Genomic DNA, 22,573 nt, shown 5'->3' with positions numbered 1-22,573 from the left:
TCCAAGGCTTTGCACTTAACCAAGCACACACTGTGCCACTTAGCTGGATTCATTTTTATAATCAGCCCAGCTACACTAGTATCTCTTTACTGAAAATTTTCAGTGGTAGTAGGGTAGCATTTAGATGGTGAGCCAAATACTAAACTGTCCCACTTGTAAGACAAAGGCAGTGGTTGTGACATTGAGTTGGCTTCTTGAGAAAAGGATGGTTTAGATGGGTGATAAGTATGCTCAATAAAGGCCATCTTTATTGTCTGGTGCTAACATGAAATCCTATACTGCCCAAGGATAAGTATTTTGTAGAGGGGTAACCAGCTGGAAGGTTAACTTGCTAAGGATGGTAGACTTTGGGCCCAACACCAATTTTTTCTGAATAATAAGGCTTATACTTCTGCATTGTTTCAAAAGCATTTGGGTAGGCCTATAGTGTAAGAGAAAGTCTGCAGGCCAAGCCTAATCAAATGTTAAAAGTGACCTATCCCCACAGGCTATCACTACTGTGCATCAAATAGTCTGTCTGCCCCTCTCTATGAGGATCAACTAATGAATATTAGCAAGAACTTCAACTGGTAAATGTCTACTCTAATGCCTGTGACTTGTCTTCATTTAGCACCAGCCCCCCCGCTACCCCCTGCCAGTACTGGGGATTAAACCCAGGGGTGCTCTACCACTAAGCTACTACATACATTCTCAGCCCTTTTTTATTTTGAGATGGTCTCACTGAATTGCCCAAGCCAGCCTCGAACTTTTGAGCCTCCAAGGAGGTTCAAAGTCACAGGGATTACAGACACTTGCCACCAAGGCCCACTTTTACCTAGGTTTTACAGCTGGTAAAACCTTTTTTACAATGGAACTTTCTGCGTTAGGCTGTCTAATTGTTTCTTTACTTACCAAAGTAGGTAAAAGCAAGATGGATATATTGTACAGAATATATTTTGAAGGCATAAAACCGTTAAGGTTTCACTTAACTTTTATGAAAATAAACATTTTTTTTAGTCAATTACTGTCACAATACAATCATTGTAGATTTCCCCTTCTGTATTCATACCACCAAACACAAAACAGAGCAGTATGTCACTCCGACTTTCCTCAGGTGAGCTGCCACACTGTGCCACTCTGTCAGTGGAATCCCCTTTCTCAATTTCACAGTTTAGGGAAACTGAATTAGAGTCTTCTTTTTCAGAAGTAGATGTCACTGGCCATGGAATGATACACATGGAATGGTCCAAACGTCCAGAGGGCAGCAAAGTATCAAATTTAAGCAGGGTCCAATGCTTCTTTTCTGTTAGGGGTAAAGAACCAAAGGTGCATGTTAAGAAATTTCAAGGGCGGGCTGGTGTTGTGGCTCAGTGGTAGAGTACTTGCCTCGTGTGTGAGACACTGTGTTTGAGTCTCAGCACCACATATAAATATATGAATAAGAGGTCCATCAACTACTAAATATTAAAAACATTTCAAGAGATGCTCAGTAATTTACTGCATCAGCTAATGAGGGGGAAAAAAACCCTAAAGATAGTGTTGCTGTTTTAATGATGTCATTTCCTATAAGTTTAACTTTTATTTCTTTAGATTTCAACATGGAGGAACTAAACTGAAAAGCCAAAGCACTATGTCACTTTGCAAAGCGTGTTTGCACCACTCACCTGTGTGATACTGGTGCATTGTGGCCAGTGCTCCAGTGGGAGTCATTCCTCCAAAGACATATATATGTTTTCCCAAAGTCACAGCTGAGTGGGCAGCACAGCCTGCTGGAGCAGCCCCTGTGGGACTGAGCTTCTGCCACTTCATGTCACCTGTGGAGAGAGTGAGTTTTGGCACAGTATGGGCTAAAATGTGCTTTCAAACTTACTTAATGCGGTTTGCAAATCAATCACTGAGGTCATGAGGAACTCATGAGAGGTGACAGAGCAAGGTCTAGTGTGCATAAGAATTACCTGGGAGTGAGGCTTGGATGGGTAGTCCAGGGAGGGAGGGAAATGCTCAGCGATCTATAGTTTTTCCAACTAATCTATAGGATTCTGCTGTAGTGGTCTTTGGAACACATTGAGAAATATGATGCAACCTTACATAGTGACTATCATCTTTGTTTGGTAAATTTAAATGCTCACTGAGCATTTAAAACACATGTACAGGGGCTGGGGTTATGACTTGGCAGTAGGTGAGGCGCTGGGTTCGATCCCCAGCATCACATAAAAATAAATAAAAACAGGTGTCTACCTACACCAAAAAAAATATTTGGAAAAAAAAAAAAAAAGGTGTAACACATGCTTACGTGTTTTCAATACTAAATTATTCAGAAAGCAACTTTGTAAGTACTGGCTGGTTACTTTCAGTATCTTGTTCACTTAATTCTCATAACACCTCGGTGAATTGCTATTATTTGTGCCTACCCACTTCTTACGGATGAGCACAAGGCATTATTAGAGAGGGAAAGAGGCTTGCTTAAGATCCCACAGCTTGTAAGCGGTAGAGCTAGACACATTCTGAGGTCCTGCTCCAAAACCTGAGTCCTCTGTATTTCAATTTGCTACCTCAGCACCTACTTGCAAAACTTTTTTTTTTTTTTGGTACTGAGAAGCCCAAGGGTGCTCTACTTCTGAGGTACATCCCCAGTCTTTTTTATTTTATTTATTTTGAGACAAGGTCTCACTAAATTGCTTAGGGCCTTGCTAAATTGCTTAGACTGGCCTCAAATTTGCAAACCACCTGCCTCAGCCTCTCAAGTCTCTGAGATTACATGTGTGTGACACCATGCCTTGCTTCTATCTATTTTTGCAGAGATGATTTGCATTTTTCAAACAAGAATTTAAGAAGCAAAATCTAGTATATTACTATATTTTAGGTTTAGAGAACTATTTGAGTAAGTAGGAAAAATAGACAGGAAGTAGTTCTTCAGCACAAGAGAAAAGGACTTCCTTTTTAAAAATAAGCATGAAACCCCATGGGACTGCCTACAAGAAATGCTTCTCTAAAGACTGAAGATCCTTTCCATCTGTCAAAATGAGACAGGGTCAAGTATTTGGGGCCATAATGCTGGCCAGTGCAAGAATCCCAGCCAGCATCCCCAGGCTTCAAAGAACCCAGTGCTTGGTAAGGTCGTCTGCATAGGAATGCCCATGCCTTTTGCCCATGGTTTCATTGTTCTTGGAGTCTAGAGCAATGCAGAACTGTTCATTTATTAATCTATCCACTCATGAACAGATGTACATCCATCACCCAGAATGTTCCAGACACTGTGCTAAGTGCTAAAAATACACCTGTTAACAAGAGATGAGTCCCTGACCAAAAGGAGCTCACAACCCAAAGGAATGACCCAGAGGGAGACCAGGCTCTCCAGGGCCTGGCAGTGCCCTTCAGCTACTTAAAGACAATTCTCACATTCTTTCTTTTTCTTGTGTTTTCAAATGTTTAGCCTGAGAAGCATGCAATTCTGGTCTTTCACCTTCAGACACATCCTAAAATGTTATCCTGGTCCTGTGTGGGTAATGGTGAATGCCTGAAATTCAGTTGGAGAACACAAACCATAATGAGCATGGCATAGTGGTACATTCCTGTAATCCCAGTGACTGGGGAGGCTGAGGCAGGAGGATTGCAAGTTCTAGATCAGGCCTGGCAACTCAGAGGGGTTCTGTCTCAAAAATAAAAAATATAAGGGTCTAGGGGCGCTCAGTGGTTAAGCACCCCTGGCTCAATCCTCATTACCAAAAATAAAAAAGAAAAGCACATCTAATAGAGTTTGTTTTTTTGTTTGTTTGTTTGTTTTTGTTTTTTAATACAGGGGATTGAGCCCAGCGCCTTGTGCATGCTAGGCAAGTACTCTACCCCTGAGCTGGATCCCCATCCCTTTTTATGTTGAGACAGGGTCTCACTAAGTAGCCTAGGCTGGCCTTCATCTTACTAGCCTCCTGCCTCAGTCTCTGGAAAAGTTGGGATTCCAGGTATCCACCACTGTGCCCAAGTTTGTTTAAAAAAAAAAAAAAAAAAGCAGCCAGGAGTAATGGAGCATGCCTATAATCCCAGCTACTTGGGAGACTGAGGCAGGAGGATCACAAGTTCTAAGCCAACCTGGGCAACCAACCTAGCAAGACCCTGTCTTAAAATGGGGTTCAATCCCAGTACCACCAAAAAATAAATAAATTAAAAATAAATAAATAAATAAGTAAATAAATTTTAAGCAGACAAGTGTCACGCTTTCCACCCTACTTACTTGTATTGATGCAATGGAGATCATCAAAGAATTTGTCCCCTGCCAAGCCTCCATGGATGAAGAGCTTTGTCCCTGCTGCTACCATCACATGACCATGCCGGGGAGATGGAGGACTTCCAAATGTCTTTGGCTGTGACCAGGTCAGAGTATCTAGAAAGGTAAATTCACTGACATCAAGTGGCAAAGCTATGAAGCAAGAAACATACCCAAGCTTCTTTATCCCTCCCAGCAAGCACAGATACTATAGGAGGAAGCTTCCTTCTTAGAGACCAACCTGAGCATCCAGAACATATTTCTCTTACTATGCAGCCTGCACAGCCTCTGCCTGGATGCTTCCAGGGCTGGAGGGCACACTAACTAACATGTTTGCCCCTTCTTTGGGGAGTTAGGAGGCTATTTCTTGTTTTTAATTGAAATAATCTCCCCTGAAGCTTCAATCTAGAACTTCCCAAAAGTTAAAATGAACAAGTACACTTCTTCTGAAAAAGATTTTTTTTTTTTTTTTTTTTTTTTTGTAACAGGGATTGTACCCAGGGGTGTTCAACTACTGAGCCACATCCCCAGCCCTTTATATATTTTTAATTTTGAGACAAGGTCTTGCAAAGTTGCTTTCAGCTTGCCACCCTCCTGCCTCAGTCTCCTGAACTGCTGAGATTACAGGCATGTGCCACCACACCTAGCCATTCCCTTCCCTTTTTATTTTGAGGCAGGGTCTCACTAAGTTGCTCAGGGTCTTGGTAAATTGCTGAGACTGGCCTGGAACTTGTGATCCTCCTGCCTCGTCTTCCTGAGTAGCTGGAATTACAGCATGTGCCATGGCACCTGGGTAGGATTTAGTTTCTATAGGTGTAAAATGGGGATAGAGGCAATACCTAATTTTCAGGGTTGAGGTGTGCATTAAATGAGATTGTGCACATAGTATATCTATTCTATATAAATGTTTGTAACACATACAAAGATTAATATATACAAATGTTCACTGTACCAATGTCAGCAAAAAGCTAATCAGTAGGAAAATGAATGAATAAAAGATACACATAGAAGGATATGCTTTGCATGGAAATTGGTACTGACTTAGATATTCATAAAGCATAATTAAAAAAAGAAATAACAACAACAATAATATAGTTAATATTTATTAGGTACTTTTTATGTCCCAGGTTGTGTGCTATACACTTTATCATATTATCTCATTTAATCTTTACAACCTCTTGCTGTTGTGTGACTTGGGAGGCTGAGGCAGGAGTATCATAAGTTCAAGGCCAGTCTCAGCAATTTAGCAGGACCTTCAACAACTTAGCAAGACTGTCTCAAAATAAAAAACCTAACAAGTCAGGCGCAGTGCCACATCCAGTAGCTGGGGAGGCTGAGGCAGAAGGGTCACCAGTTCAAAGTGAGCCTCAGCAATTTAGGAAGGGTCTGAGCAACTCAGCCAGACCCTGTCTCTTAATAAAATATTAAAAAGGGCTGGGAATGTGGCTCAGTGGTTAATTGCCCCTGGGTTTAATCTGTGATTCCAAAAAAAAAAATTGTGGTAAGCACTACTATTTTCTTTATTTTACAAGTAAGCAGACTAAGGCCAAGAGAGATTAAGTCACTAGCCTAAAGTAACAAAGAAACCTTGTATCAGATCTGGTCTTAATTCGGGTTGTATGGTTTCAAAGTTTATGCTTTCAACTACCAAGACCTACCTCTACTCTAAAAGAAAGGTGTACTTCTGGGTATGGTGGCTCAGGCCTGTAATCCCAGTGACTCAGAAGGCTGAGGCAGGAGAATCTCAAATTCAAGACCAGCATCAGCACTTTAAGGGACCCTAAGCAACTTAGAGAGACCATGTCTCAAAATAAAAAATAAAAAAACTGGCGGTGTAGCTCATTGGTCCCTGTCTTCAATTCCCAGTGCAAGAAAATAGATAAATGAATACAAGCTGCAGAATAGCATGTATAATTGGATTCCATGTATGTGTTTTTAAAGTTTTTATAATTTCAAAATTCACAGAAAATTCACATATGCACCTGTACACAAGACTGTATGATTTGTAAGTGCATAAAAAAGTCTGGAAGGAGAGGTAAGAAACTGTTAATGGTGTTTACTTGTCTAAAGAGTACTAGGGAAAAGCTGAAGAGGAAGCATTTACTTGGAAGCATTTACTCTATGAACTTTACTGTTTGAATTTTTAAAATTGATCATGGATATCTTTTCAATGCAAATGTTGCTACAAAAAGAATCTATATATCAGCTAAGGAATATACCAAAGAAGTCTAGAAGCAGGACACTTGGCCACAGTTTCACTTTCTATCTTTGCTTCCTATACATGGGTAAACTGCAGGCCAAGACAGTCCTGAGCAGGTTAAGTGGCATCCCTGGGTTCCTGCTAGTCCATACTTGCATCAAACACATGCAGCTTCACATCCTGCACAGGCTGGGCACCTCTCTCTCCACCCCCAAAGACATACAGCTGGTTTCCAATAGCTGCCGATGATGTGTGGAATGTTCTTGGAGATGGTGGGGGGCTGGTCACTTCTGGTGTCGTCCAAGTCCCAGTTTCTGGTCCAGAGAAAAGGCAGGGTTCTAAAACATCCAGGCTTACTCTTTTTTTTGTGTGTGTGGGGGTGCTAGTGACTGAACCCAGGGTCTTGTGCATGCAAGGCAAGCAGTCTGCTATTGATCTACAGTCTCAGTCCTTGACCTTGACTCTTAGTAGAGGTAGGCAGGGTCACTTTATTACCCTGATCCTTGAGAAGGACAATGGAGTTTTAGGCAAGAAGCTCAAACTTAGCCAGGTGCTGTGGCACATGCCTGTAATCCCTGCAGCTCAGGAGGCTGAGGCAGGAGGATTGAGAGTTCAAAGCCAGACTCAGTAAAAGCGAGGCACTGAGTAACTTAGTGAGATCCTGGCTCTAAATAAAATACAAAATAGGGCTGGGAATTTGGCTCAGTGGTCAAGTGCCACTGAGTTCAATACCCAGTACCAGCTCCCCCAACAACAACAACAAAAAGTCAATATCCCCTTTGAACCCTTTTAATACTTTGTTGACTACCCTTCCCTGAGTTCACTCAGAGGAGCTCAAAATTTGCTAAAATTCATTCCAACTAGATGCCAGAGTCCAAATGTGCCAAATTCCCCAGAAAATGTAGCCATTAAATGAAAGTAGACAATATTACTATAGTTTCAGTACCAATAATAAGAGTTCTTATAAGATAATAAGTGCTGAATAAAGCAGTGCAGTGGTGCACACCTGTAATCCCAGAGATTCAGGAGGCTGAAGGAGGAGGATGGCAACTTAATGAGACCCTATCTCAAAACTTAAAAAAAAAAAAAAAAAACTTTAAAAAGGGCTGAGGAGGTGGCTTAGCTCAATGGTAAAGCATCCCTAGGTTCAATTCCTGTAGCACACACACATGTACACACACAAAGTACTAAATAAATGTTAGATTTCCCCTGTTATACAGAAGGAAATTTAAGCAGAGATAGATTATGTTACTTATTCAAGGTGACATGGCTAGTAAATGGTTGAGTTGGGATTTAAACTACTTCAATAACACTATGATTATTCTCCTCTTCTAACTTGAAAATGAAAGCTCACTGCCTGGTAGATACATAGAAGTTTCTTCTTTCTCTTTAGAATAAAACATGAACTCTATAGAAACAGATGTATTAACTGAACACCTTCTTTGCCCTGAACACTCTGCCATTCCAAATTTCCTCACTCAACCCTTGGAGGTGGGTAAAAAGTATTTCCATTTTGCAATGAGAAAACTGAAACTCAGAAACTTAAAATTCTGTCTCCCAGGTCATAGCACTTCTGAGAAGGCGCTTAAACTCATGTCTGTCAGAGTCCCATAATGGCTCCACCCCAGCATCCCAAGGATTAGTTCTTTTTTTTTTTTTTTTCCTAACTTTTTAGAAAAAAAAGTTTTTTATTTTGAGACCAGGGTCTTGCTAAGTTGCTGAGGCAGCTTTGAACTTGCAATCCTCCTGCTTCACTCTCCTGGGTCACTGGGATTGCAGGCATGTGCCACTGTATCCAGCCTGAGGATTATTTCTTGCCTGGAAAATTCTATGCCTTTTGTAAAAGGTCTGCATCCAATATGCAAAATGCTGCACGAAGAATCTGCAGTACGTGTAGAACTCAAACGTGAACCTGGAGACTTACCAAATCCCAGCCTACATTCAAAGCAAAAGATAATCATGTTGGTAGCTATGGATGTTGGAGAGCTTTCGGGTCCTGGATTTAGAAGGTACACAAGCCAAACATCAGCACAATCACAAAGGAGTCTTAAGCCATTTGAAGGACTTGCCCTGGCAACAAAAGCAACTAACGACTCAGATTTTCCATGTTTCTTGGGTACTGTGTCAATTATACTTTCCAGGAGGAAAAAGGATATGGTGAGGAAATTGATTCCTTTGATAGAAACTTTTCAAAGTCTCACTGTGTTTTTGTTGCTACTGTGGATTGAACCCAGGGACACTTAGCCACTTAGCCATACCCAGTCCTTTAAAACATTTTGTTTAGAGCCTCACTAATTTGCTGAGTCTGGCCTTGAACTTGAGACCTTACTGCCTCAGACTCCCAAGTCCAGGGGATTATAGGTGTATGCCACCACGCCTAGCTCACAATATTTTATTTAAATGAATACCATCAATGAGAATCAAAAGGGTAGGGTTCCAGAACTGATTTCCATTTTCCAAATCATACCTACATTAACCATAACAACTAACAAATACTGAGTGTTAACTCTTTGCCAGATATCAGGTTAATTTGAACCCTTGAGAAATTAACAAGGGATGAAACATTACTATCCTGATGTGACAGAAAATAAATCTTAAGCAGAGAGAGGTTAAAATACTAGCTCAAGGTCATGGATAGTACCTAGAAGAGGAGATCTTGATCTGCATTTTTTTGGGGGGGTTACTAGTAATTGAACTCAGGGGCACTGACCACTGAGCAACATCCTTCTTGTAATTTGTTTAGAACCAGGGTCTCACTGAGTTGCTTAGTGCCTCGCTTTTGCTGTGATTGGCTCTGAACTCTCGATTGTTCTGTCTCAGGCTCCTGAGCTGCTGGGATTACAGGCGTTTGCCACCATGCCTACTCTCGCCTGCATTTTTGTGTGTGTGTGTGTGTGTTTGTTTGTGTGTGTGGTGCTAGGGATAAAACCTGGGACTCACGCATGCTAGGCAAGTACTCTATCACTGGGCTACATACCCTTCTTATTTTATTTTGAGACTGGGTTTTGCTAAGTTGCCCAGGCTGGCCTCAAACTTGCAATCCTCCTGACTCAGCTTCCTAAGTAGCTGAGATTATAGGCATGTGCCACCACATCTAGCTTGTAAATAATATTCATAAAGAGAAAAATAAAACAAAATTTTAAAAAATTACAGAGAAGTTCAGGGCTGGGGTTGTGGCTCAGTGGTAGAGCACTTGCCTTACATGTGTGAGGCACTGGATTTGATCCTCAGCACCACAGAAAAGTAAATAAAATAAAGGTATTATATCTATCTACAACTAAAAATTTAGGGAAAAAAACAAACAAACAAACAAGTTCACCTCCTGTAGGTAGCTGAGCAACCTCCTGGGAGTGATGCTCTCAAATTGCTTTCCCTTTGATAAAACTATCAGTGAGACCAGTCAGGGACCAGGCAATTTTGGCTTAAAGAAACATGCCAACAAGTCCTGAGGCAGAGTATCTTAACTTTGGCATTTACTGATATTTAGAGCAGTCCTTAAAGGTCATATAGTAGCATCTCTGGGCTCCAAACACTTGATGCCATAGCTACCCTGACCCCAACTGTGAAAAACAAAAATATTTCCAGATATGGCCTAATCTCCCATGTGGGGCATAAAAGCCCCCACTGGAGAACACTGATCTCGGTGATCTGTGTTCTAGCCTGGTTCAGTCACTGACTCCCTGGTAACTTTAGGAAAGTTACATCCCTCTCCCTGGATCTGAGCTGCACACTTAGCATAGCTGTTCTCTGAAGTTCCTTCCAGTTTGGATATTTGAGAGTTGATAAATTCCTGTGTTTTATGAGGTCAGAAAAGTTAAATGGATTAATTAGTGCAATCTGAACATACTGGAATTGAAAGTAGATTTATGTGTGCATGATGAAAATAAACCAACTGTTGGTTACTTACCAGGATTCAGGATTTGAAGACAATTTCGGTTTCCTGACTGGTCGGCCCCTCCAAATACCCAGATGTTGCCAGGTGTGCAGGAGGGAATGAAGCTGGCATGCTCGTACCGCGGTAAGAGGCCCCCGCAAGTGGGTAAATCCCACTGGTGTGTCCCTAGAAAACATTTCACCCAGTTCCTCAGTTGGAGCTGTCAAATGCTTATGTTGATTGACAAATTTGGGGAGGGTAGTTAACAAAAGACTGATCGCCCAAATGAACAACTATTAAGTCACCTAAGGGAGTGTGGTCAACCTCTGAGAAGATTGATAGTAGACATTTTGGGGGCTATCTGCCTAGTCCATAAGCCCTCTTCTATGGAAACTGTCCCCACTCTCCCTTCCAACCACATGGGTAGAGCCTAGACAAAATGTTTATACAACACATTGACTTTCTAGTCTTAGTTAACTGAGTCAGAGGTAGCCAGTTAACCTAAATGGCCAATCAGATCCACTGTTTTTACTCTCTCATGAGGTTGGGATGTGCTTCTTGCTCCTGGATTCTGCAAAACATCTCTGGTATCTCTATAAATTTCTCTCTCTCTTTGCTGGTTTAAGGAGGTTTCTCTTACCTGCAACTAGATGATTTTTGGTTGAACCAAGTTCACTGAACAATAACACCTGACCTATCAGTTGTTTTACTAACACCTAACCTATTAGTTGTTTTAGTTAGTAAACCCTTTCCATAGGGTGTTCACAGGCACTATCTTTCTGGATCATTATGGTGGCCAACTTAAGCAGGTTATATCCACACCACATTGTACACTGAGGTTCAGATGGTTTAGTCAAGATCACAAAGCTAGTAACAAGTTACAAGCTGTAACTTTGGGCTGGGTATGTAACTCAGTGGTAGAATGCTTGCCTAGCATGTGCAAAGCCCTGGGTTTGATCCCCAGTACTGGAAAAATAAAAAACAAAACAACCAAAAAAAATGGTTTGGTTTCTTAGGATAATTTTTGTGTGTATGTGTGTGGTAGGCCTTGCATGTTCTAGGCAAGCATTCTATCACTGAACTATGACCCAGCCCATCAATTTTTAAATGTACACTCCTTACAATTGATTTGTAATCAACACATGACTAAAACAAAAACATAAATATTACATGGAACTAACAATACATATATGTGGATCACCAGTTTTTTAACTTTTTCCCTATGCATAGCACATAGTAGTCACTGGTTCATTAGTTTGTTCACTCACTCATTTGTTCATTCAATGATTGATTGATTCATTCATCCAAATACTAATATAGCACCTGCTCTGTGCTAATTGCTCTGGTAGTGGCTGGGGATACAATGATGAATAAAATAACCATGTTTCCTTGTTTCCAAGGAGCTAATACTCTGTGGGGAAGATCCTTAGGAAACAATCCTATGTGCTATGGACTATGAAGGGGGAAGAGGATGGGAGAGTAGAATATTGTGGACCACAGAAGAAAGTAGTGACAAAACTATCCAAAAGTACCAGGGAAAGCTTCCTGACAGAAACAACTTTACTTTTTTTTTTTCTTTTAAGTATCAGGGATTGAACCCAGGAGGGCTTAACTGCTGAGCCACATCCCCAGCCCTTTTCATTTTTTGAAATAGGGTCTTCCTAAGTTGCTGAGGCTGGCTTTGAACTTGGGATCCTCCTGCTTTGACCTCCTGAGCTGCTGGGATTACAGGCATGAGCCACCATACCTGGTCAGAAATGACATTTAATCTGAGATTTGGGAAGAGCTTTCCATGCAGAGGGAATAGTCAGGATATGCCATGGCTTGGAGGTGGGATACTCAAGATGTATTTAAGGAAATGAAGGCTATTCAGTGCAGCAAATGTGTGCACCAAGAAATGAGGCTGGGAAAGGCTTGAGAGGGGCCTGATGGGGTTGCACTTGTATTTAAGACAACATTCTCTGGAAATTCTGGTTTGGAAAATGCACTGTACTGTGGGTAAACTTGGAGGCAGGGAGACCAGCGAGGAGGTGATTGTAACAGTCTAGTTAAGAGGTAACAGTGGCTTGGACTATAGTGGTAGTAGTGAGAATGGACCAACACGGATGAAGATAGGATATATTTGCAACCTGATAATTCATTGGATATGTGGATGGAAGGAGAGGTGGGAGTCACAGATGTACCCTGGAGAAATACATGATGAATCAGTGATTAGTTGTTCTGGGCTCCATATAGGCCCATATGGGGTCTGACCCCCGAAACAAGGAGGTCCTGGTCAGGTGAATATGTGCCAGAGGTCTGCTGAAACCTGTCAGTGATGCACTTTTTTTTTTTTTTTTTAAGGAAAACCCTGCTATCTGGTCAGAGCTGGTATTCTGAAGAATGCTCTGCTCACACCTGGTAGCACAAAGCCAGCTGTGTTCTGCAGCTGTTCATCTTACCCAGATTCATGGTGTGCACATCTGAGAAGCTTCTGTTTGGATTTGCTCCTCCAACAATGACGACCTTCCCTCTCTTGGCGTCGCCAACTGGGGGTAAATATGAGCAACTATGGCCAACTCGAGCACAGGGGTTGTCTCCAGGGGGAGTCAAGGTGTACCTGCCAAAAGGAGGATGTAGTCAGGAGGCCTGGGCACAGAACAAGTGTAGCGGGTGTGTTCTTTTCATTCCTCATGAAACATTCACAGAGTGAAGGGACTGGATACACACACAGACACTTTAATTGTATCCAGCAATGCAGCACTTCCCTGATCAATAGTAGTATCTTCCTTCTGCTCACAGCCTTTGGTTTTTCAATTTTGTCACTACTTCCATCTTGTAGTAATCTAAGGGAGATACGCTGAGCTGGTAATGACCCCATATGGTGGACAGGGAAAATAACATCCACTAATTTTCACTGTTATGTCTTGGCACAACAGCGCAGTAATCATAAACATGGTTTATGAATTCAAGTCTCAGCTCCAGTACTTTCTAGATGTGTGACCTTTTGGAAGTCCCTTAACCTTTCTGAACTCCACTTTCTTCATTTGTAAAACAAGGAGAGCAACATTTCTTACCTCAAAAGGTGGTCATGAAAACTCAACACCAGTAGCAGTGTACAGAGGGTTTTGGTAAAGGGTGGCTAGAGCACTAAGTGCCTTCACAAGGACACCTACAGCCCTAAGGCTCTTGCCACTAACCAGTGATGTCTACCTGTCCAGAAACATCTTCTACAATCTGAGGATTTTAAGAGCCTTTACAGATCACTCACAGAGCTCAACCTGATGCAAGCCAAAGCTAAGTCTTGAAAAGTCAAATACAGGATCCAGTCATTCCTGGATGCTAACTGAGAAACACATTTTAAGTTTCATAATTAGAAAATTCCCTAGCTGTTTTTCAGGCCACATTTTGTTGACATCTCTGATGTTTGGTACTCCTAATCCACCTCTATTCTTCTACCTTTCCCCCAATCTTGCTTCCCCACACCCCTACCTTTTGAATCTCTACTCACTTTTCTGGTACCTTTTTCTGTTTCCTGACAGTCTCCTCCTAATTCTCAATATCCTCAGAAACCTCTTTTCCTCAGTCTACATTTGCTTCAATTGCCACCCATCTCTATCATCATCCATGGTTTCCAAATCTCTATTTCTTTTTTTTTAAATATTATTTTAGATGTTGATAGACATTTATTTATATGTGGTACTGATAACCGAACCCAGTGCCTCACACATGCTAGGCAAGCTCTTTACCACTGAGTCACAACCCCAGGCCCCCAATATCTATTTCTTGTTCAGATTTCTTTTGACTTCCAGATCTGCATACCCCATTACCATCTGAATAATTACTAACAATGTGCCACAGCCTGCTGAGATCACAACCCTGGTTTCATTTCATATGTATATAAGCACTTTGAGGATCAGTACTATTATCACCGTTTGAGTTTTATGACTGAGGAATTGAGGCTTAGAAAAGCCCAAAGATCAAATAACTTACCTCAGAACACATACACATCCAGACAGACGGTGAATAAGACAGGCCTCAAAGCCCTTACAAACTAGTTGGGAAAAAATAGTAAACAAGTTCACAAATATCTATTTCAGGACAAGACTAGACTATTTGTCCAGTACAAGACAAATAGTATGGGAATGTATCACAGGAGGGCCTGACCCTGTAATGAGAGATGGGGATGGAGTGGACAAGGCTTCCTGAAGAAGGACCATTTGAACTGATATGTGAAGTAGGAGTAGAAATTAGCTGGGGAAAAAGAGATGAAAGTTGGAGGGAAAGAAAGGTCGAGGTGGAGGGACCAGCATGTACAGTGCCTGAGTAGGACACTGACGGCAATGCTAAAGAAAGAGAGAGAAAGAATAGGTAAGGATATTTAAAGTAGGAAGGAAAGGCAGAACAGATTATGCAGGGGCCAGAGGAAGAGTATAAGCAGTCTGTCGATTTTTTTTTTTCCAGTGCTAGGAACGGAACCCAGGACCTTGCACATGCTAGGTAAACACTCTGCCACTGGGCTCCACCCCCAGCCCTCAAAAGGGTTTTAAGCTGGTGAATGCCACGATCAGATATGTGTTGGGTCCTGAACAGGATGAATGCTGGGTAGCCATGGAAGGTTTTCCTTCAAGGTCCTGTGGAAACACTGCCACTTCTCTGCAGTTTTCTTTGACCCTGACTCAGCAATGATCACCTGCCATCACCATCACCTGCTTAGTCTATAGCCCCCACCACACAGAGACTGTTGATCTTCGGACCTCCAGGACCTCCACAGCAGCTGCCCATCAGGCCAGTGTTGCTGAATGAAGGGCTGGTTGAACAAACATCTAAAGAAACAATGAAGCCAGTTTCATGCATATTCAATTCCCTAAAATTTTTAAAAATGAGTCACAGCTCGGGGGAAGACACCACATTGGAGCTAAGGATGCCAGATGGTCAGTGCCTTGCTCTTCTTGGTAAATGGATTTTAATAAAATTAACATCTGCTCTATGATAATTATTGCCCCCCATCTTTCCTCTGAAGACCTTCTCAGACAGTTTCATCTCTACCTTTATTCCTTGATGACCAAAAATGTTAGTAAGCACTTATAAATGAAATAAAAACTCTGTGTGTGTGTGTGTGTGAGAGAGAGAGAGAGAGAGAGAGAGAGAGAGAGAGAGAGAGAGAGAGATTCTTTTTTTACAGACCATGTTGCTTTCCTGGGCTTTTCTCCAGGTCCCAAGACTGGCAGCTGCTTCATGGTGTCCTGTATATAAGAAGGAAAGGCACTTTTTAGACATGTATGATTATTTTCTTCCTAACATACAGAACAAATCAGGTTACTCTCCCTTTTAAAACCTCCCCTGTTGAGGGGCTTGGGGAATAGTTCAGTGGTGGAGTGCTTGCCTAGCAGGCATGAGGCCCTAGATTTGATGCCCAATACTACAAAACAAACAAAACTTTCCTGTTGAATGTACCAATGTCTAAGGCCTGATTAATCTGAATATGAATCATGAACCTTTTGATATATTTTTCTTTTGCAGTGCTGGGGGGTTGAACCCTTACCTAAGTAAGTTGCTAGGTGAGTCCTCTACCTTTGAACTTTATCCTACAGCATTAACATAATTTTCTTATTTATTTTTTTGCAGTGCTGGGGATTTGAACCCAGGGTCTTATGCTTGCCAGGCAAGCACTCTACCAACTGAGCTATATCCCCAGCCTATGTAACTTTCTTGATATAACTACATAAGTTTTGTTGGCTAAAATTTTTCTATGTATCCTGTGATTCTCAGGGGTAAGGGGACATATACCAAAATTTTAGAGTTTGTAAGATGTTTATGTTTATCAAAAGATAAAACATCCTAAGAGACTGAGAAATATTGAACTCGGATAAATCTTGGCCTCATCATGACAGAAGGTCAGGCCTTCTGGTGTTAATCTATTCTCTGCAAACTCACTTCCACAATCTCTTGCAATACTGGGCTTTTTGTTGCTCCTATAATATGGCAGCCCATTTTATGACTTGCAGCCTGAGCAGCTTCCCATATGTGGAATGTCCTTTCCCTTCTTGTACACTTGCAAACTTCCAGTCAATCTTCAAAGCCCAGTTCAAGTATTCCTTCAAGATAAACCTCTGGTTTTTTTGCTTTCCACTTCTACTCCCCCAAGTTATTTCCTCTTATCGCAGGGCTCTGACATTTTCTTTTAAGCTACTATTTCAGGAATTATTCTGGATATAATTATCTATTCAAAAGTCTCTATATTAGGTTCTAGATTAAATTCCTAGAGTGCTGGGCCAGTATAATTTGTTCTGAGAACTTACCAATGGCCCTGGAATAGAGCAGAAGTGAGAGATGAGTGAATGAAGAAAGAAAATGAATTATGAAAAGATAAATACGCACTGAGGCCTAGGTCACTGACTACTGTCCCGAGAACCCAAAGCTCAGTGGGAGGTCTTTGCGTGGACAGAGGCCTCTTGCAGCCGCCCCTGCTAGCACCCTTCCAGAGTCCCATTCTCGCGCGTGGTAGCTCTAGAGGACAGGATACAGGGCGAGGAAAGAAATGCTGGAGGCCGGGTCGGAGATCGGGAGGCAGCCCTTTCCAAACCTCTTGGGTCCACTCCCAAGTAAAGAATGCGCCCGACCGTCCCTGGCATCGCGCTCAGAACCCAGGCCCAGGGATTCCCAGTTCAGGACTACTTTACCTGCGGCAGCTTGGGCCAGTCCCTGGCCGTGGCTCCGCCCCCGCAGGGGCGGGACTCAGGCCATCGCCCCACCCCACAGGCCCCGGAAGCGCGTCGGGGCCAACAGCTCTGCGTCTCTGGCTGTTAGCGGCCCGAGGGGGATGTCCTCCAGGAACCGGTCGGGCTCTCCCTGGGGTCCTCCCTCCCCGTCGGAGAAAATAAGCCAGGGTTACTTGGAAATACAAACGTCTGCTTGGGCAGCTGGTCTGTCCTCAAGGCCAGTTCAAGTTTGGTGCCTTAAGTAGCTGACTCACTCCGTTAATTGCCATTTGTAATTACAGCGGACTCCGACAACGTGCCCTGGCCTCTAGGAGTTTACAGTCCAACTTGAGAAAGGTTAAACAAAAAGACAACTAGGAATGATTGTAAAGAGTGCATTAAAATGCTTATCACTTCTCGGAGAAGTGACTTATTCCGGGAGTCAGTGTCCTCTACAACATGGAGCTAATCAGATTTCTATCAGTTGTGCTAGGGAATGCAGGTGCTGGCACCGAGCAGGTCCAATTTGGGATAAGGCCCTTTGGGGCAATACACGAACTATTGTGGGTAGGTATGCTCATCTGTATTTTTAAATTCTAATTAATTTTTCCCACTGGGGATTGAATCCAGGAAGCTATATCCCCAATTCTTTTTTTTTTTTTTTATTTTGAGACTGAGTCTTGCTAAGGTGCCCAAGTGGGCTTTGAACTTGCCTTCCTCCTGTCTCAGATTCTCTAGACACTGGGATTACAGCCACCCAGGATTAGCTTTTTATTTTTTAATTTAGGGCTGGGCTAACAAGTTAGGCCTCACTAACCACAATGAAATCATATGCATCCTTATCTTATTGCTGTCTTTTTTGTAGTGCTCAGGATCAAACTCAGGGCCTGTGCACACTAGGCGAGCACTCTATCACTGAGCTACGCCTTCAGCTCCTGCACTATCTCTGATCCACATCCTAACCATAGGTTCCTTGTGACTTTCCTGAAAGGGTGGCTCACCTATGTCTGATTCAGAGAACCACACTCTTGAGCAATGGTGTTGTGTCCTAGGTACTAGAGGAAATAACTAAGAGTGGAAACAGTAGGAACTGTAGGACTATTGTACTATGGTAGTTTAGTGGAAAGAGGTCAGAATTACTTGTGTTCAAATCCAGGCTCTAGCATGAACCATCAAACTCTGACACTGGGCAACTTTATTGCCCTCCTTGAACCGTAGTTTCCTCATCTGTGTGATGGGGATAATAATACCTACCATACAGAGAGAGGGGTTGAGAGGATTTGAAAATACAGGTGAAAGGTCATTTTGGTAAATCTTTTAACTACTTGAAAGCATAACCAAATTTTATGGACAAAGTGAAATTTGAAGGCTGCAGCTCTCCTCACTGCTCAATGATCCTATTTCCAACACCTAGAGTCTTCATGAATTCCCTGTTAATGGAGAAGTCCCCACACACTGTCAAAGAAGAGTTTAGGGATATCCATCCATTCTGCTCTCCTTCAGGAAAGAAAACTAAGGTTGGCTGTGCCTTATGTGCACACACATCTAGACAGTGATTTCTGCACAGAGCTGCAGAATACTCTGGTCTCCTGGATCTTTTTGCTAGGTCTACTTCAAGGTGTCATGCTATATATGGCATTAAGTATCATGTTAAGAAAAACCAGAAAAAATCTGTGAGAGAAAAACAGTCAGGTGAGGTGGCGCATGCCTATAATCCCAGCAACTCAGGAGGCTGAGGCAGAAGGTCTGCAAGTTCAAAGCAAGTCTCAGAAATTTAGTGAGGCCCTGAGCAACTTGGTGAGACTCTGTCTCAAAATTAAAAAATAAGGGCTGGAGATGTAGCTCAGTGGTAAAGTGGTAAACTGTCCTTAGGTTCAATCCCTACCACCAAAATATAAACAACACCACCAGCAACAAAAAATAGTAACCACTCTTCACTGTGGTTTTGGACTAAAAATCACATTTGAGAATGCTGAAAGGAACATTTGAAATCTGTTTTAAAAATATGAGTCAAGCAGGCATGGGGGTGCACACATGTAATCCTAGTGACTTGGGAAGCTGAGGCAGGAGGACTGCAAGTCCAAAACCAGCCTCAGCAAATTAGCGAGACCTTAAGCAACTTAGCAAGCCTCTGTCTGAAAATAAAAAATAAGAAGGGTTAGGGATGTAGTTCAGTGGTTAATGCCCCTGGGTTCAATCCCCAGTACCAAACAAAATATGACAACAAAACAAGACACTAAAATGAAATTCAAGGCCTAACAAAGTAAAAATTACTTACCATGTAAATGGCAGAACTGGGAGCAGCCCAGATCCTCTGTTCTATGGAAAGAAGACAACACTTTGCAGTCATTGAACTCTGTGTACTATTTCTGACCCAAACCATTCAATGTATCTCGCCTTCCCTAAGAACATGCCCAACACTCTGAGGGATGCCTTTCTCCTCTCTGCTGCGGACGTGAAGAGTGAGGTTCACTCAGTGAGGTGGATCTGCAGAAGGGGCTTCTTGCTGCCAGTTTGGTAATGCACTACCACTTCTTTTCACCAGAGGGCACACCACTGGCCCATTCACTGATTTACCAGCAATGAATGCCGGTGACACCTTCCTTTTAAGCACTTCACAGTTTATATAGAAGCTCATATTCATCCTCCTTTTGGTCTTCTTTTCCATTCTGAGAAGGTATCTTGAGTAGAATTTATTCCTAATTATTAAGGTTCAGAGATGAAAAGTGAATTACCAGCTTTCTCAAGAGGATTGCAATAAAAAGACCAATTAATAGCATCTTTTCCCCATTTGCGAATTTTTTCCCAAAGAAATTGAGTATGTTATCCCTTTTATTTTTTCAAAGTCTTAATGTTACCTCTTGAGGAAAATCTTCCCTGGGCTGGGGTTGTGGCTCAGTGGTAGTTCGCTTGCCTAGCATGTGTGAGGCACTGGGTTTGATCCTCAGCACCACACAAAAATAAATAAATAAAGTTATTCTGTCTATCTACAACTAAAAATAATTTTAAAAATTGCAAAAAAAAAAAAAAAAAAACCTTTCCTGTCCACACAATACTCAGTGCTAACAATTGTAGAGCCTTTACTCTGTGCTAGATGTTGTTTTAAGTCATTTTCATATAATAACTCTATGTTTTAAACTTCAGTACAAGCCTATGAGGTATTATTTACATCTCTCTGAGGCAGGCACTATTATTATTATTGACACGTTGCAACTGGGAAAACTGGAGCTCAAAAGGATAAATAAGGATATATAAAGGATAAATACTCAAAGTCACACGGTAAGTAGTAGAACCTGGACTTGAACTCTGATCATCTAGTGCTAGAGCCTGCAAACTTTATTTCTGATAATCTTGTCAACCTATAGTATGCTTCCTCTACTCCAATTTTCTTAACTCATAATATCTCCTTATTTCCCTTTTGAGTACTAATCACACTTTGCAATTAAATATTTGCTCATTTCTGTGTTTTCTGTTTGCCTTCCCTACCAAACTGTAAGCCCCATTAGGGCAGGGGCCTTATCTATCTTATTCACATCATAGGCACTATATAAACTATGTGTTGAATGAATGAGGAAATGAATGCTTTGGGGCATTATTCATTTTGTAACAATCTTTTTCAAGTTAATTTTACTTTGAAACAATTTCATACTCACAGACACTTGCAAGAATTATGCAAAGAACTTCATTCAGAAATCTCATTAAAATTTTTTCCATTGAGCTGGGTGCAGTGTGTATGCCTATAATCCCAGTGACTCAGGAGCCTGAGACAGGAGAATCACAAGTTCAAAGCCAGCATCAGCCAAATAATGAGGACCTAAGTAACGTAGCAAGATCCTGTCTCAAAATAAAAAAACAAAAAAAACAAAAAAGAACAAAAAAAACAGGCTGGAGATGTGGCTCAGTGGCGAAGTGCCCTAGGTTCAATCCCCTGTTATAAAATTCTTTAAAAAAAAAAAATTCCATCAAGGTTAGAGGGATAGCTCAGTGATACAGTGCTTGCCTAGCGTGTAGGAGGTCCTGGGTTTGAGCCCTGGTGCCACAGTGGGGAGAAGTTTACTCTATGGTCTCCAAACTACACTCTAGAACAAGAGGATTCAGTCCCAGATCTCTTTCTCTTTTTGCACTGGGGATTGAACTTAGGGGTGCTTTACCACTAAGCTACATCCCTAGTCCCTTTTTATTTTGAGACAGGGACATGCTAACTTGTTGAGGCTGGCCTTAAATTTGTGATTCTTCTTCCTTACTGGGATTATAAGCATGTGCCACCATGCCCGGCAATCCTGAGTCTCTTGAGCAACAAATATTGATGGTGCACTTGCTACTATGGACCATGTAAGTCTTCTATTATCTCAGTTGCAACTGAGATACTGCCCATTTATAGTACTATACAGCAGCCTTACTAAACAAGTTAGTTTTACTCCTGTTTAAAACCTGCAATAACTTCCCATTACATCAAAAGTTAAAAAAAAAAAAAAACATACTCCATATCTCTCTGATCTTCCCTATGCTTACTTTGCTCCAACTACACTAGCATTGTTTGTACCCCAAAACTTTAGATATGCTTCCACTTCTGCATCAGCTCTTCCATACGATTTCCTCCAGGTATCTGCTTAATTAACTCCCCCACATCTTTGTTATTTCTTAAAAATGCATTACCCCATCACTCTTCCCCTGTTTTTTCCTCTCCTAGCACTTTTTAATGCCATAAGCAATTTATTGTTTATATTGTCTTTCTCTTCTAGAATGTAAACTAAAGGTTGAGGATAAGGATTTTTGTATTCTCTGTTCGCTGAGTAACTCAAGTGTCTACAACTGCATATAGTACATAGTTGGTGCTCCATAGGTAGTTGTAGAATAAACTAGCTTTAAGGGTATACTAAGTGCCAGGTACTGTTCTTGGTACTGGGGATACAACCGAAAAACCTCCTTACCCTCGTAGGACTCATACGGAAGTACGCTTAAGTCAGTAGCCCATTTTCTATTCCTGGATCCACCTTTTTTTTCCTATGAGATTGGGCAAGTTTAACATCTTCGGCCTCGCAGCCTTACCAATCGTTAGGAGGATTAGAGGGGGAAAAATAGCCTCTGTATAGCACTTTAATATTTGTTCCCTTCCTTCCTAGTCGGAGGACTGGGAGTCTTGACATCCGTGCCACAGGTCTAGGCAAGGTCTTCACAAGGCCTTGGAAAGGTGCAAACAGGTTGCTATAGCCAGGCTTACCCAATTTTTAACTGAAGATGTTCTGATGGAGAGAGTGCTTAACAGGGTCGGCATGAGAAACCAGTGAATGCCTAATCACCCACTTCGCCGTTCTGCCTCGGAAAAGTCTCGCCGGTTCCCCCAGGAGAGTCTGAAGGAAGGGAAGAAAAAGAATAGTTGGGCCACACTTAAAAACTACAAATCCCAGCTCGCCTCGCGGTAGACAACTACGGGTCCCAGCCGGTTTCGCTGGCCGGAATGAAGGGGTCACTTCGGGATTGTCACCCGGGTTCAGCCAGAGAGGGCGCGGGGCTGGTCGAGGCGGCGGGGAGAATCGGCCAAGCTCTGACGTCGCTGCGCAGACGCCACTCACGGACCG

The 22,573-nt window shown here is 42.0% G+C and overlaps 1 protein-coding gene across 7 annotated transcripts; it reads right to left on the bottom strand.

The window, feature by feature from the left end:
- Nucleotides 1-952: 952 nt before the first annotated feature.
- Nucleotides 953-22,538, bottom strand: RABEPK (Rab9 effector protein with kelch motifs). Of its 7 annotated transcripts, XM_079113818.1 has the most exons (10): nt 22,480-22,498; nt 22,216-22,345; nt 19,273-19,313; nt 15,481-15,539; nt 12,756-12,913; nt 10,348-10,500; nt 6,593-6,754; nt 4,208-4,357; nt 1,644-1,793; nt 953-1,282 (listed from the first exon to the last, which is right to left on the bottom strand). In XM_079113818.1, exons 3-10 carry the CDS (start codon nt 19,273-19,275, stop codon nt 993-995), a joined length of 1,125 nt encoding a protein of 374 aa, XP_078969944.1. In that variant the 5' UTR covers nt 19,276-19,313; nt 22,216-22,345; nt 22,480-22,498; the 3' UTR covers nt 953-992. The 7 variants fall into 7 exon arrangements, with proteins under 7 accessions (XP_078969944.1, XP_078969943.1, XP_078969948.1 ...); XM_079113817.1 differs by having other exon boundaries at nt 22,216-22,537; XM_079113822.1 differs by lacking the exon at nt 6,593-6,754 and having other exon boundaries at nt 22,216-22,538.
- Nucleotides 22,539-22,573: the final 35 nt, after the last annotated feature.

Source organism: Sciurus vulgaris (genome assembly GCF_902686455.1).
Source record: "Sciurus vulgaris genome assembly, chromosome: 15".
Taxonomy (NCBI): domain Eukaryota; kingdom Metazoa; phylum Chordata; class Mammalia; order Rodentia; family Sciuridae; genus Sciurus; species Sciurus vulgaris.
This window is presented reverse-complemented; position numbering and strand designations above follow the sequence as displayed.